Consider the following 17,115-nt stretch of genomic DNA (forward strand, 5'->3'; position numbering starts at 1 on the left):
ATTACTACCGTAGATCAGACCTTCACTACTTTTCACCTAAATCAGCTATGCATGCCTGAGTGCTTAGTCACTCAGTCTTCTCTGACTGTTTGCTACCCTATGGACTGTAGCCTGCCAGGCTCCTCTGTCCATGGGATTCTCCAAGCAAGAATACCAGAGTGGGTAGCCATTCCCTTCTCTAGGGGATCTTCCCAACCCAGGGATTGAGCCTGAGTATCCTACATTGCAGGCAGATTCTATACCGTCTGAGTCACCAAAACAGCTATACTAACCTCCCAACTAGTTTCTTGGCAAGTCTTTTCTTTCCATCACAGCCAGTATACTCAATATACTCCATCTTGTACAGATCTCTGCCAGACTAACCTTCTTAAAATACCACCTTGTTGATGCTGTTTTTATTCAAATCACAATGTCTTGGTATTCAAGTCCCTGAATCAGAAGCTCTCTCTTTACTTGTCTTACCATATCTCCACAACAGAAACCTTCCATTCTCTTTCATGTCTGTGTTTTCCAATCTGCCAAGCTCATCCCTCCAAGTTGTTCTTCATCCTGCCTTCACTTAGGAATCACATGGGAAGTTTAACAGCAATAACAACAACCAAAACCCAAACAAACAAAAAACAGTATCCATGCCTCATCCTTTCTCATTGGTCAACAGTGACCTTTTCCCTAGATCTGTAAGTTCCTTTAACACCTGTCCTTAGATTAAACTATTATACAAAATAATTCACAGAAGAGAGGGCAGTCTTCACAGCTTACCAAGATAGGAGGCTCCCAGTTAACTGTTGGCTCCCCTAACCCTCTACTGTTGATATGGGATTGATTTTTCTTTTGTAGGACAGATTATCTATTTCCTTTGACACCTGAAAACGTGAGAGATTCTGAGAGAATGAAATCTTGAATCAGTTTATTGGAAGACACTCTAAGGGTAACAAGAATCAGAAAAGGGCTTTAGTGGTGGGACCACTTGGAAGTGCTAACCATCAACTTTATCTAATTCATATTTTTGCCTTGGGGCTGTGAGAAATCAACAACAACAACAACAATAATAAGAGCCAAGAGACTCCTAGGGACAGGGAAAAAGAGAAAAGAAGAGAGAATATGTTGACCTATCCATGTGTCTCTCCAGAGAGACTTTTTGAAGCAGAATTATGAAAATGATTCTTTTGAAGTCAGGTATTTCTTCTTGTGGCCAGCTTTTTGCTAGCTCATGGAATTATAAGAAGCTTAGAGTCAGATATATGTATATGTATACATACATATGTATTACAGACATGTCCGCACATATTTTCTTTATGGCCAGCAGCTCTACCTTAGCTGTATCTTTGACATTCCTTAGGATGGGGCACTCCAATGCCCAATTTCAATTTGGGATGGTGAATTGTACTCATCAACATAGGAAAGTAGCAATGTAGCTCCCCAAGAATGGGGGGAGGAACTTCCCTAGTGCTCTAGTGGCTAAGTCTCTGTGCTCCCAGTGTAGGGGGCCCAGGTTTGATCCCTGGTCAGAGAACTAGATCCCACATACCACAACTAACAGTTCCTGTGCTGCAACTAAAGATCCCGTGTGTGGCAACTAAGACCTGGCACAGTCAAATAAATAAAATAAATATTCTAAAAAATTTGTTTAAAAGAATGGGGGAGAGACGGGGCCAGAAAGGGAAATCAGGAAGCCTCCTTGTCTAGTGACTGAATCATGAACTATTTGAGCAGGCAATGCAAAGAGAGGAGTTAAAATTTGTCACATTTGAACCCCAGCCTTCCTCAAGATCACATCATTTCTCACCCAAATCTTCATTTCATTGGCCATTAGGATTCATGATGGTGAGAGAATTAACTTTTCTCAGGGAGTCCAAGGGAAGGAAAGGATGTGGACTCTTCTGTTTCATTTCAGCAGGAGTCTTTGTTTTCTCTGCAAGACACCCCTTGGGCTCTCTTTGCTTGTGAATTCTTCCCTTTTGCTTATGTTATAAACAATAGCTCCCTCGACCCTATCTCCTGGGGTTGTGGGATATCTTGGTTGACCTTTGGTTGTGTTCTGAGAAGAAAAACTCCAAACTGGCCTGGAGCTGTGGGGCTTCAGCATCCTGTTTCCAGGAAGAAGGCCAATTACTTCATTCTCTTACAGCTTTGGGACTTTCTCTCTGAAGTGTTAAAAGATGGCTTCAGCACTGAATGTTTCTTAGATAACAAAGCTATTTCTATTTTAAGACCCTCTTAAGTTCCAATAAGATTTCTTTGGTCTTGAAACATGACACTGAAGAAGTACTTCGGAGCCCTCTCTTGTATAGTACTGCTTGATGCTATAGGGGAGACGATGTTCTTGTGCTGTCAGCATGCAATATCAGACTATGGGGGTGAATTAGAAGTTGAACTGTGAACTGAAGACTGTATGTAGGAATTTGGAAGAGACAAGAGATCCTTTTAGGCTTCAGTTGTCCAGGAAGCCTTCCTTGGAGCCTCCAGTCTAAGCCTAATGCTGAAGAGGCAAAAGTGACTCTTACCAACTTCTAGTTAATAACAAAGACTGCTTATTCATCTGCAGCAGCATCCCTTCTGTGCCCATCAGCCTACAAGGACGAAGTGAGATGAGAGCAACAACAGTGCCATGGGTTATAACTTGAGATTCTCAACCAGAGGTGCTAGGTATGCCCGAGATATTGGTGCCCTCTGCCCTTGGAGTGGCCAGAGCTCCCTGGCAGGCTACTTTCTTACCCGTTTATCCTAGGGGTCATATATGTTATCTATGTGTGCTATGTGAAGAAAACAATTGGAAAGCACTATTTTAGATAGATCCCTCCTCTGAGAAAACTCTGGTGACTCACGGTCACAACGCTTTGTTTTCATGTCATAGTTCCAGGCAGACTGTCGGCTCTGGGAAGGTAGACAGACTGTGTCTGTCTTGTTCACTGCTATATCTCTAGTGTCTGCCACTGTGCCTGGCACATAGTACATTCTCAGAAAATATTCCAGGCAAGTCAAAATCGCAGTGAGCTACAACCTCACACCTGTTAGGATGGCTATTACCAGGAAGACAAGAAATAACAAGTGTTGGTGAGGATGTGGAGAAAAGGGAACCCTCGTGCCCTGTTGGTAGGAATGTAAATTGGTGCAGCCTCTATGGAAAATAGTATGGAGGTTCCTCAAACAATTAAAAGTGGTATCGAGGTTCCTATCATATGATTGAGCAATTCCACTCCTGGGTGTTTATCTGGAGAAAATGAAAATACTAACTTGAAAAGATATATGCATCCCCATGTTCAATGTAATATTTATTATTTATAACCAAGATATGGAAACAACCTAAGTGTCCATTGATGGATGAATGAAAAAAGAAAATGTGGTGTATATGTACAATGGAATAAATGAAATAAGTCAGAGAAAAAAAATACTGCATGATCTCCTTTATGTGTGGAATCTAAAAAAAAGAAAAACAAGCTCATAGATACAAAAACCATTGGTGGTTGTTGGGAGGTATGTGGGAGAAAGGGGTGAAGAGGGTCAAAGTTACAAATTTCCAGGTATAAAATAAATATGTCCTGGGGATGTAATGTACAGCCTGGTGACTATAGTTAATAATACTGTACTGCATATTCATAAGTTGCTAAGGAAGTAGATATTAAAAGTTCTCATCACAAGAAAAAATTTTGTAACTGTGTGTGGTGACGGATGGTCACTCACCTTATTGTGGTGATCATGTCACAGTATATTCAAATACCAAAACATTATGTTGTACACTTATAACTAATTAATGTTATATGTCAATTATACCTCAATATAAAAAAGAAAATATTTCATGAACAAATGAGAAAGTCTAGACCATGAAGGATGAGTAAAATTGGGACAACATAGAAGGCTTAAGAGTTTGCAGGGAAAAACAATATGAATAGAATCAGATGTGGTCATGATGTGGGCCAGGCACAATTTGGAGAGCAACAGAGGGACCCAGAAATGTTCATGTTTTGAGGCAGTGGGAAATTACCAGGCTCCAGCATGCCTATGTTGGGTGAATAAAGAACCAATGAAGCACTATTTCCCCCAAAGTCAGAATTAAAACAAACACGTGGTAGTTGACACAACTGGTCTTGATTTTTCTTTTAGCATCTAATTTCAAGTCAAGCTTTGCTTATCCATTGTGGGAACTGATTTCTTACTTGGTCTGGGTCCCAAACCCAATAATTCTTAAATGTTCTCACACCATCTTCCAGCTCAGAGGCCCTCACCGAAGCCCCTGGCACTCCTGAAGCAAGAATGCTGTGCCAGTGTGCCAGCCCTTCATGATGCAGGGGTAAGGGGAGGTGAACACTGTTGTTTTCCTTACCCACATGTTGCGGACATTGCTTTCTACGTGGAGGAAGGGTCCGACTGACTACTTCCTATTCAAGACATCCCAAATGTCACATCCTCAGGGATGGCTGCTATGAGCTCTCTGAGGATGAGCTAAATGCCCCTCTTCTGGGCCCCACAGCACCATATGCTTATCATTAATGATGAAGTAACCATGTCTGAGGGCTTCCCAGGTGGATCAGTGGTAAAGAATCTGACTGCCAGTGCAGGAGACATGGGTTTGATCCCTGATCCTGGAAGATCCCCCCTGGAGGACATGGCAACCCACTCCAGTATTCTTGCTGGAGAATCCCATGGACAAAGGAGCCTGGCGGTCTACAGTCCATGGGGTTGCAAAGAGTCAGACACAACTGAGCACACCTCTAAACACGGCTGACATTTTTAAACATTTAATATGCTCAAAGCACTATTCTCAGTGCTTTCTCAGCATTATCTTATTCAATCCTGCCACAAAACCCTACAGTGAGCACTTTTATTATTATCTCCATTTTACAAAAGACGAAACTGGGACACAGAGAAGTTAAGTGACTTTGCTCAAGGTAACAGAGCTGGTAAGTTGCCAACCCAGAACGAAAATGCAAGTTTGCCTTATTTGTCTCTAATAGGACTTTTACCACACAGTGTTGTAAGGATTTGGGTAACCCCACACCCTAGAATGTTAGCTTCATTACGGGAGGCAGCGAGTCTCATCTGAATTCTCCTGTCCTAACCCAGGGCCTGACACAGAAACCGGCAATAAACCTGTGAACAGAAAAACGAAGAAAAACAAAAACGCAAGCCTTCCACCAGATGGCGCTGTGGCAGTCCAAGAGAAAAGTGCCCCCGGCTTCTTCCTTTCCAACTCCTTTCCCACAGAATACCTCAAGTCTTCACATTTGTTTTCTTTCCTTTTCCAGAGAAGACTGAGTGGGTGGGAGAAACATTTTTCAAGATAATATTTAGGCATGAATTGACACAAATTTGACAATTTAATTTGTGACCTTATGTTTTGGCCTTAAAGGGAAGGTTGACCCTACTCCATTCTCTTAGATTCACACACTTCTTTCAGAGATCTCAAAATGGTTTTCAGACTCTTGTCATCATTAAAAAGGCAGAAATAAAATCCAAATTACCCAAAACATTGAAGGAGACTGTGTACTGGAGTGGAAAGGTTTCCTGACTAGAAGGTAGGATTCTGATGGCTGTGTGTGTGTGTGTGTGTGTGTGCTCCATCATGTCTGATTCTTTGTGACCCCACAGACTGTAGCCCACTAGGCTCCTCTGTCCATGGAATTCTCCAGGCAAGAATACTGGAGCAGGTTGCCATTTCCTTCTCCAGAGGATCTTCCCAACCCAGGGATCCAACCCTGGTCTCTTGTGTCTCCTGCACTAGCAGGTGGATTCTTAACCACTGAGGCACCTGGGGACTTCAGTCAAGTCTTTCTCCTCTCTGGACTTCCATATGCTCAGCTGAAAAATAAAGGGGTTAGGAGTGAACAGTGAAGTTCTTTTTTTTTTCTTTTAGCCTCTGGACAAAGGACATCAGACAGCAGCATTGTAGCACAGTGGTAGTACATTAACGGGTGCCTTCCCCTGTGGCTCAGTGGTAAAGAGTTCGCCTGCAATACAGGAGCCTCCGGAGATGTAGTTTCAATCCCTGGGTTGGGAAGATCCCCTGGAGGAGGAAATTGCAACCCACTCCAGTATTCTTGCCTGGAGAATCCTATGGGCAGAGGAGTCTGACGGGCTATAGTCCATGATGTGGAAAAGAGTTGGACACAACTGAAGTGACATGGCATGCATGCAGTGCGTTACAGACTCGGGTTCAAGTCGTGGCCACCTACAAGCTTGTGACTTTGAGCAAGTTAACCTCTCTGGGCCTCAGTTTCCTCAACTGTATAATGGGAATGATATTGTACCTACCTCACAGGGTTCCTGTAAGAATTAAGTCAGATAATGCATATAAAGTGTTTAACACAGTGCTGGGCACATGTAAACTTTCAGTAAAAGCTATTATTGCACAGAGTTGACCCATATTTTAGCAACTCCATCTAGAGATTGGATATACATTTAGTAGTCAGCAAAATGGGTGATGGGGGAGACTTTAAGCAATAAACCACAAACAGGCCTGGCCCTATTCTAAGAGTAAATGCGTGTCATGGGTACAAGACAAAGCTAAGTATGGGGCTGAAGCAAAGAGATGGAAAAGTAACCACAAACAGTTGGAATCCTCATACATTATCGGTGGGAGTGTAAAAAAATACAACCACCTTGGGAAAAGGTCTGGCTGTTTCTTATAAAACTAAATCACATCTTCCCTGTGACCCAGAATTTTTCTCCCTTTGTACTTACCCAAGAAAAAGGAAAATATATGTTTACAAAAAGACTTGCATGAGAATATTCATAGCCACCTTACTCTTAATAGACAGAAACTGAAAACAATACAAGTGTCCATCAGTAGGAGAAAGGATAAATGATACACAAACTGTGGTATTGTCAACCATGGAGTGCTATTCAGCAATAAAAAGGAACAAATGACAGGTACATGACTGGATGATTCTCAGAAACCTCAAGCTGAGTCAAAGAAGTCTTTTCTTAGCATGCATCTTTTCAAAAAAGTCTTATACAAAAGAGTTCATGCTATATGATTCCATTCATATAAAGTTCTGTAATAGGTAAAACTAATCAATGATGGAAAAAAATCAAAGCAGTGATTACCTCTAAGAGTGAAAGGAGAGGACTGCCAGGGAAGGGGCAAGAGGAAGCTTAATCTTGAATGGAAATAATCTTCTACATCTTAGTAGGGAGCTAAGTTACTCAGTTACATTTGTCAAAACTCAGCAAATGTACAGTTAATGTTTGCGTATTTCATCATAGATATATTTTACCTCAAAAGTAAAACAAAAGAATAACAAGCAAATATTGAACCCTACCCCCTGGAGTAGGAAATGGCTACCCACTCCATTGCATGGGAAATCTGATGGACAAAGGAGCCTGGCAGGCTACAGTCCAGGGTGTCTTGAAGAGTCAGACATGACTGAGCACATGCACACATACATATACACACACATGGGGAAAGTGTTTAGGAGTAAAATGTACTGATACCTGCAACTTAAGAAAGAAAGGACACTAGATAGACAGACAGATGGATAGGTGAAGGATGGATAAAGCCAGTATCAGAAAACTTTATGCTAGGATCTGGCTAATAAGTTATAAGGTGCTGCTGGCAAATTCTTTCAACTTTGCTGTATGTTTGAAATTGCATAATATTCTCTTTTTTTTGGAAAAAAAAATGTATCCACAAAGTTCCATATCCTGAATGGAGCCAATTTCTTTCAAACTTATAAGGCTTCATTGGAAGAAGGCAGACCTCAGACCCAGGTAAATATTTCCTGATCACCTACTGTATGCCAGGCACTGTTCCAGGCTAGACAAGGAATATGAAGAGAAAGAACACAGCCCTTGCCCTCAGAAGGATTGTTGGGACCATCTGACAAGCACACATATTACTGGTATCCTATGCTTTGGAGTTGCTAAGGACGGAGAGATGTTATCTAGTTGAAAACGTGTCTTAAAAGCTCTCCACACCAAAAAGAAATGATCATTATATCAGGTGATAAAAGAAGATTTAGCTCATGTTACAGCAGTAATCATTTTGCAATACAAATGTACCAGATAAACATATTTAACACCTCAGACTTACACAGTGTTATGTACTAATTACATCTCAATAAAAATAAGTTATAAAAAAAGAGAAAAGATTTCTGGTATTGGAGACATGTTGGGTAGTTATTGCTACAAATATGACTGGAAGGCATCTTCAAGCCAGAGCACAGAGAGTTTTGATGGCCACACTAAGGTGATAATTTGTCAAGCCAATGAGGCCCATTCAAGAATTTTGAGCCAACAAGTGGTATCCTTAGAAAACTGCTGGGAGAGAGGGGCAGCTGCAGTAGATATCATTGCTTTAGAGGAGTCAGTAGGCAAGGGATATTTCATGTACTTGCTGTGAACACAGGGAGCAGTGGAGGCACTGGCAGGGAGGAAAAGAGATTCAAAAATGACTCAGGACAGCTTTGAACCCCAAGGAGATGAGATCTTGGTTTCGTCTTCTGGGAACTAGGAAGCTCTTTAGTCTGTGCCTTTCTTCTACTTCTTTGCCCCATGTTGTGGCTCTGTGAGGCTATATTGGTTGTTTATAGTCAGCATCTAAAACCTACTCCAGTATTCTTGCCTGGAGAATCCCAAGGACAGAGGAGCCTGGCAGGCTATAGTCCATGGGGGTCACAAGAGTCAGACACGACTTAGCGACGAAACCATTCTGATTATTTGCTTATCCATCAGTGCCCAAGACATAGTGCTGTTAAATATTTTTAATAACAACCCTACCCTCCTCAAAGGGTTGTTGTGAGGTTAATTAATAGCACATGCTAGGCATTTGAGACTTGAGAGTCCCTTGGACTGCAAGGAGAGTCAATCCTAAAATAAGTCAACCCTGAATATTCATTGGCAGGATTGACGCTGAAGTTGAAGCTCCAATACTTTGGCCTCCTGATGCAAAGAGCCGACTCATTGGAAAAGACCCTGATGCTGGGAAAGATTGAGGGCAGGAGAAGGGGGCGACAGAGGATGAGATGGTTGGATGGCATCACTGACTCAATGGACATGAATTTGAGCAAACTCTGGGAGATGGTGAAGGACAGGGAAGCATGGCGTGCTGTAGTCCATGGGGTCGCAAACAGTCAAACACAACTGAGTGACTGAACAACATCAACAGGCATTTGATAAATGAGATCAGGGGCCATATTTCATGCTCCCGTATGTGGCCTGGATATAGGGTGACCTCAGCACAAACCCATCTCCAAGAAATCTCCAAAGTAGGCACATGAAGCCCCTGGGGTTCATTTGAACCCATAAATATTGATTTTATCAAACCACAGTCCCTCTACCCCCAATACTGCACACAATCCCATGAAGCAACTGAGAAGTCCCAGTGGGATCCAGGAACTGTCCCATTTATTCTCCTCCCTCTTTTGAATTAAGGGGAATCTTCCTTTTTTAAACAAGTCTTTGGACTCTGATGCTTAGGTCCAGACTCAAAATTCTCTCCCAATCAGAATTTTGGCTATCCTTCATGACCACTGGCCCAGTTCACAAAGAAGTGTCTGTGAACCATCAAAGCCACAGCCAGCTCACGGGTGTGACTTGTTTGCTGAGGTGTCTCTAGGATCCAGCACAGTGTAACATGCAACAAGTACTCATTGAAGAAATGAATGAATGAATGATTCTTTCTCGGTCTGTAGTTGGTGCTCATGAAGCCTTCTTTCCTCCCCTCCCTTGGAGCCCATTGTAGCTTTGCCAGCCTCCTGGACTCCAAGAGTGCTTACCATCTGTGCCCGTCCTTTGGCAACTAGCCAAACTCAACTCAGTTCAATTCAACCAACTTCCATGGAGCTGCGCTATTGGCAGGAAACATTCACAGTTTCAAGAAATGGTGAAAGCATTTCCTAGCCCATGGCGCCTCAATTGTATTTTTAAAACAACCCTGGCATGGAACAGAACCTTTTCCAAGACTTTTTTGAAAGTCTAAACACATGATTATAAATTCCTTCCCTTTGTCAACACACTTGATTACCAGTCAGGAAATAAGTGAGTTCTGGACAATGGATAAACAGATGATTATGTGACAGGTATGGGACAGGTGTAGAGGGGATGGAAAGCTGGGGAGGAATGAGATTCAATCCTTGTCTGATGGATTCACAATTTCATTAAATGTAGGGGGTTGGAGGGGGTTGGCATCTCAGCCATTCAGGGCTGGGGTTGTAGGGTTGTCCAGCAGCCAGCCCCTTGAGTGAAAAGAAAGCCAGAGTCTCCCCCACACACACCTGTTGTTTTTTTCAGAGGGTTGGGCCTTTTTAAATTTTATGACTAGTCTCCATTCCTGTTTCCACCCCCTTCTATACATCTCTCTCTCCCTATGCCAGTCTTCTGTAAATGTGTAACTTGCTTTCTCTCTGGTAATTATTTCCTTTAAAGGAATTAGAATTAGCCTTGTATGTGTTCATGAAAACATTATCTTTAATAACAAGAACCTGGAAATTAACCAGAAATCTTACAATAAGAGCTCATTTAAATACATCATAGAAGGTCCATAGTCCAGAATACTGTGTAGCTAATAAAATGATGCTATAAAAAATAGTTACTGACATGAGGAAAAATTCCCAGTATCTTGTTAAGTGAAAGAGGCTACATAATAATGATGTATGTACGGTGTGTGCCTGTATGTGTGTATGTTCACGTGCAACATTTGTGCGCTCTTGGGGATTCTTTTTCTTGGTGTTTTTCTGTGTTTTCCAAATTTTATGCATTGAATACTGCAGTCTGAGTTGGGGCACTTTCAGGCGGGGTGTGTTATAAGGACTCTGAGAGCACAAATAAGGGTATCAAGCAAGACTTCCTTTTGTCAATGTATTTTGAGGAAGATGAAAGACCCAGAGTATTGGAGAGGAACTCCAGGAATATGCTCTTTTGCAAGTGCAAAGGAAGAAGGTGGTGTCTACTGGTGATGAGGACTTCAGACCCATCAAAGAAGATTGGACTCCATTAAAGAAGCAGTGGGGAACAATTTTGGGTTTCTGAACACAGGGGTGAATGGATGGAAGTGGTGTTGGCGGAGAATTATTTCAGTCATAGCAAGGTGAACTGGGTTGTAGGCAGGGCGATCTGACATGAGACTCTCAGTTTGCATATTTGACCTGAGGTAATAAGAGCTTGGATTAAGCTTGTGGCGATTAAACCCGAAAGGAAGGAGCAGATGGATCTAAAAAATGTTACCAAGAAAGAATCAGAGCTAGAGATTCAGATTTGGCTAAATAAATACCATGTGGTTGGTGAGACCATGTAAGGAGACACTTTCCAAGGAAATGGATGTTAAGAGAATAGCTGAGGACTGAGTCTTTGGGAATTCCAACAGCTAATGGGAGGAGGAAAGAACAGGAGCCAGCAAAGGAGACAGAGAATGATGCATCAGAGAGATAAGAAGAGAAACTTGAGAAAGCAATACCACCAGAGCCAAGGGTAGGACAGGAAGAAGTGGGCGGTTGATGGTATCAAATTCACCCTTGAGGTCAAAGATGCAAACTGAGCAGAGACCCTTAAATTTGGCCCTGAGGGTGTTGGTGAACTTACTTACAGAGAGTAGTTTTGGCCAAAAGTGCTGGACTCTAGAAGTTTCCAGGAATGGAAGGGAAAGAGAGGGGTGAGAAAATGGAGACAGCTCATGGATACCGCCCATGTGACAAGAGTCATGTGTTATGACATAGAACAAGGTCAGACTTTATTATTCTAGTCCTGCTGCTTAACCATTTGAATCTACTGGCTTATAAGGCTGTTGAAAGTAAAAGTTTCAATGATTGTATTTGTGCTACAGTGAAGAGGCTTCTTCCTCCCACTCCCCCGAACAAAAAACCCTAGATATTATGGTCATGTTTTAACAGATCAGAGAGGTTTTTTAGCTTAACAGTTCTGTCGTTAGGTTGGCAGTGCTTGAGAATTTCCTAGCTGTGTCCTCTAGCATTAGTCATACCAATTCACTTGAACAGTTCTTCCCTGAGTCCCTCTGAAGTGAGGACATTGAGGCAAGGTGATTAGGAGGGAAGCAGTGGTCAGGGTCATGTGGAATGTCTCTAAGAGGTATGTAGAGGCTGCCAAGCAAGGTTCTGTTTGAGACCCTGGATATGGTACCTGGGTTTGGTACCACCTTGACTCCAACATACAGAAGGCTAGTGGCTGGCCCGCTAGTTGAAGGGTGGCTGAAGCAGAGACATCAGAAAAACATCTCTTTTTAAACCCATGGTCCTTGAAGATCAAATGGCCCCTGGACTGAATGGTCTTAAACAGGCAGCTTGATTTGCATGGGGTACATACAGGCATATAGCTTTTTTTAAAAATTCCTTTTATTCTTACTTGGCAATCATATACAAGAAGACCTGACCAACGATACTTCATTTTTTTTCCTACTCGCTGTTTAGAAATCAATCCTTTGAGCAGTTCTCTTTGTGAATCCCAGTCTGTTTCCAGTTGGACATACTAAGAACTTATCTCTGTCTTAGAACCTTGATTCCCCCTAAAAGAAGACTGTTGTTGTTGTTTAGTTGCTAAGTCACGTCCAACTCTTTGTGACCCCATAGACTGTAGCCTGCCAGGCTCCTCTGTCCATGGGATTTTCCAGGCAAGAATACTGGAGTGAGTTGCCATTTCCTTCTCTAGGGAAACTTCCAGACTCAGGGATTGAACCCACATCAGCGGGCAGATTCTTTACCACTGAGCCACCAGGGAATACCCTATGAGGGGAAAAAAAAATGACTGCTGCATGACCCAGCAGGGCCAAGACCTGTTACCAAGCCCCACAGAGGCACAGAGTTGGATATCAGGCTAATTGGGTGTGGAGTTAAGCATATTCTCTAGAATTGGCACTTTTCAGATCCTGAGATGTCTAGAGTGTAGCCAAATGGCCTTTTAAATGTCCCTGCTACTTTTAATGGAAGAACTTGGTTGCATTTCTGGGAGGATGACTTGCCACCCAAGGGAAAACAGGGTCACATAATAGATGTTACACTCACATGCTAAGATGTGGAGGCCCCTCTAAAAATGTGATAGGAGATCAGAGCAGGGGTACTTCCCAGGAGGCTAGTATATTATCAGAAGCCTTTTTGGAAGCCTGGGGCATCCTACTCCACTTCAGTCGCCAAATTTGTCCTGAGCATCTTCTGAATAAGATGCTCACCTCTCCCGTCCAGGGGAAGCAATGATGGCTGGGAAGCTAGGTGAGGGTCCTTGTCTACATCAGTAATCACCAGCTCTGAGAGGCGGACCAGCGGTGTCTGCTGCCACTTTCTGTGAGAGCTGATGGAACCCTCGCACAGGGTCATCCTTGCGGGAGGTGGGCAGATGCTGTAACTGGGCCAAAACTGGGCCTTCAGGGCAGGTGGCCAGAACTTGGAAGGAATTCTCTTCCGCCGCAGCCTGGGGTCCAGGCTTGGCCCCAGTGAGCCGCCGGGCCAGGCTTGGCCACCCGGGGGCCCCGCGCATTCCGCGCCCCCGCCCCCTCCGCCCCGCTCTTGGCCTCGCCCCCTCCCTCGTCCCCTTCTCCTCCCCCCACCAGCTGTCCCCTGTCCCCCGGGCGGCGAGACAGCCTGGGAAGAGGCGGCCTCGGGCCGAGGGGGCGTGGTGGGGAAGGGGAGGAGGTGCGGGGGTGAGGGAATAAGGAGGCCCGGGCGGCAGGGCCCCCCAGCCACTCCGCCGCCAGCCCGGAGGAGCCGGGTACCGCCGCCGCTCGCCCGCCCGCATCCCCTCGGCCTGGCCCGGGGGCAAGGTCAGCAGCGATCTGGAGCCGCCGTGTCACTCCCCGACAGCCATGAACTGCAGCGAGAGTCAGCGGCTGCGGACCCTGCTGAGCCGCCTGCTGCTGGAGCTGCATCACCGGGGCAACGCCAGTGGCTTGGGCGCCGGCCCCGGCCCGAGCATGGGCATGGGGGTCGTGCCCGACCCCTTCGTGGGCCGCGAGGTGACCAGCGCCAAGGGCGACGACGCCTATCTCTACATCCTGCTCATCATGGTCTTCTACGCCTGCCTGGCCGGCGGCCTCATCTTGGCCTACACCCGCTCCCGCAAGCTCGTCGAGGCCAAGGACGAGCCGTCCCAGGCCTGCGCTCAGCACGAGTGGCTCCCGGGAGGGGTCCCGGCCACCGCCGACGCCGCGACGGTGGCCGGCTCGCCCGCCGAGGGCCGCCGCCAGCTCGCCCCCTGCGGGCTGCCCGCTCCGGCCCTGGCCCGGGGCACTGAGGGGGTCTAGAACCGCCATCCAGCTCGCTGGCTCACCCGCTCCCTCCTCAGCTCGCCGTGTCCTCTCCTCCCCTTCCAGGGCTTGCCCACCTGAGGCTCAGAAGACGTTGAGAGGCCAGGAGACCTCGCCTGGAAGGCCGTGAAAGAAGCATTACCCTCCGGGCCGGCCTCTCACTCCTCTCCAACCACCTCAGACCCCCACCCCCACCCCGCACATCCCACCACCCTAAACTGCCTCTGTGCGCCCTGTCTTCAGACAGCCCCGACACCAAGCTCCAGCCCCCTGGGAACTGAATCCAACACGTCCAACACTTGGCATTGAACTGAAGCAATGAAGTCTACCTGAACTCTGGGCCATCTAACTGGCAGCTGCTCCAGGGGCTCAGACTCTGCAGAGCCAACGCGCTTGCCACCACTGCCAGGCCGGCTGCGGCTCCAGCTTCCTGTTGCCTTAGGGACAGAGACAAAGAAAATGAAGAGACCTCAGACGTCTTTTCCCTCCCTCCTCCTTCAGCAGGGAGCTAAGCAAGACACTAGGACCAGTCTGTGGTGTAGAACGGACTTGATGGGGACTGGTTGGGGAGGGGGCTTAGGGGTGGGGAAGACGTGTGAGTCCCAACTGTATGGTTTTCTTGCTTCCAGTTGTCATCCCAAAGGTAACTTGCCTACTTTTGAGCAGCTTTGCCATCTTCTCCCGTGGATAAACATTGCTGGGTGTATTACCCCAGTACTTTCCCGTGCCTTTCTTATCTTGATTCAGTTATTAGGGGAGCTATCTGCTTCCTCCATGGAATATGAGGTTCAGTTGTCTCCTGCTCTGTAACCTGGGGACTGTCAGAGGCAAGTAATAAAGGTCGTTTAAAAATGGCTTAAGATTCTTTTCTCAAAGATCCCAGCACTGAGACCCAGCACTATATACAGAATGAATTCGTTTTGCTTTTTGGAAATAATGTTTAGATTTGGGTGTTGGGTTGTTGTGATATCCAGTTCCAATGCCATAGATGTCACTGTGAGTGAAGAAAAGGCTTATATATGGCTAAATGGGTTTTTTTTTTTCAAATGTTTCCAAGTTATAATGGCTTTATTCTCCTTTTCCCTTAATTCTGAAACACTTTCAAATATCACAGTGCTGAATAAGGATTTTCACTTGCCTTTTGCAGTTTTTTGGCATAGACTTTAAATGAAAGCAACATCTCATACCCATCTCTATTAGCTATTATCAAAGTTAATTTTTAGAAGCCACATTTGTAACTCTCTCAAAGAAGTGACTTATTTAAAAGAGAAAAAGCCACCAAAGAGTGTAAATCTTAAGTCAGAGAGGACATGCTTACACTGTCTTAACCAATGATGGGTAAAGTTAGAGGTGTATGTTTATTGATTTATTCTCCTCTGAAGGTCATCAGAAACTTGCTTGCTTAGGGCTTAAATGCTTATACCTGATGATGACTGTTTGAGCCTCATCAAACACACATGAAGTCACCTGAGCAGTAAGTCAACTTGCTTCAAGACAGCTGGTTTCTCAGTAGTAGCAGGACAACGATATTATGGGTTACTTAAATGCACTGAAAATACATAAGCCTCATTCAAGGCATTGGTTTTGACCTTGTAGCCCATATGGTATTTTACTGGAGCTATTAATAAGTTAGATGAACTTACTTTCATTCCCAGGATACACTCCTTGAAGATATACTGGCCTTGCCCCACTGGCTCCTCTCCAGTCCTAGTTCCAGCCGTAGGAACTTGCAGGTGGGGGGGCCAGGGATTGGGCAGTGGTCCAAGACAATGAGAAGAGAAGAGATGATGCTGTGAGAATCATCTCAGGGCCAGGCAAGGGGGCCTGAATGGGATATGGAAGGAGGGCACAGATATCCATCCATGCCACGGGCATGGCAGGGGACGGGGAGCAGTGGCAGCCCTTAGCCTTGTATTAGTTGGCCAGAAAATTCCTTCAGAGTTTTCTGTAACATCTTATGGAAAAATCAGAACGAACTTTTTGGCCAACCCAGTATTTTGGGTACAAAAATGTCCCTCACTGATCTGACATAACTGGGGACACGAGGTTGTTTGATAATGAAGCATCATCACTGCTCTAAGTGTTGAAATCTTGTAAACATCTGTACTATTTTTTCAAAGACATTAAAAATATATATTGCCCCCAAAAGGGCAGCTGGGAGCAGTTGGGATAATGTCCATAAAAAGCATGAATGTGCCAGCTGTGGGAAACAAATCCCGTTGCCAAACTATTCCTGCTTTTAAGCACACTTTAACCTTTTGTTTTTCAATTTCATTTTCTTTTAAATTTTTTAAAATTAATTTATTTATTTTTAATTGAAGGATAATTGCTTTACAGTATTGTGTTGGTTTCTGCCAAATAGCAACATGAATCAGCCTTAGGTATACCTATGTTCCCTCCCTCTTGAACCTCCCTCCCATCTCCCTCCCCATCCCACCCTCCTAGATTGTTACAGAGCCCCTGTTTGAGCTCCCTGAGTCATTCAGCAAATTCCCATTAGCTATCTGTTTTACATATGGTAATATATGTTTCCATGTTACTCTCTCCATACCTTCCACCCTCTCCTCACCACCCCCACCGTGTCCATAAGTCTTCTGTTCTCTATATCTGTGTCTCCATTGCTGCCCTGCAATTAACATTTTAACCTTTTTAGGATGATGAGGGTCCTCATTAAGTTCATGTGAGATTAGCCAAAGAGCTTTCCCAGTGAGAAAAATGAGCTGGATAGGGGAGAGTGATTTGCTTGACTGGGCAGCCACTTTTCCCAAGCACTTTCAGGAGTGTAACTGTGTCCCAGATAATGAAGTTTCCCACATGTCTGGACACTCGACTCTCTACCACTTGTGGGGGTGTCAACAGCATAGAAGTGCTCACACTGTGGTCAACAAGAGCTAGAAGAAAGAAGACCTTAAGGGACCTGGCCAGCCTGTGGT

The 17,115-nt window shown here is 44.8% G+C and overlaps 1 protein-coding gene across 1 annotated transcript; it reads left to right on the forward strand.

The window, feature by feature from the left end:
- The first annotated feature begins 13,622 nt into the window (after positions 1-13,622).
- KCNE5 (potassium voltage-gated channel subfamily E regulatory subunit 5) lies at positions 13,623-15,037 on the forward strand. Its single transcript, XM_027534795.1, has one exon. The coding sequence runs from the start codon at positions 13,742-13,744 to the stop codon at positions 14,177-14,179; it is 438 nt and encodes a 145-aa protein (XP_027390596.1). The 5' UTR covers positions 13,623-13,741; the 3' UTR covers positions 14,180-15,037.
- Positions 15,038-17,115: the final 2,078 nt, after the last annotated feature.

This window comes from Bos indicus x Bos taurus, chromosome X (genome assembly GCF_003369695.1).
Source record: "Bos indicus x Bos taurus breed Angus x Brahman F1 hybrid chromosome X, Bos_hybrid_MaternalHap_v2.0, whole genome shotgun sequence".
Lineage (NCBI taxonomy): Eukaryota > Metazoa > Chordata > Mammalia > Artiodactyla > Bovidae > Bos > Bos indicus x Bos taurus.

Bases quoted from the DNA above. Each gene is read 5' to 3' on its own strand.
- KCNE5 (XM_027534795.1), top strand. From the start codon at position 13,742: ATGAACTGCAGCGAGAGTCAGCGGCTGCGGACCCTGCTGAGCCGCCTG.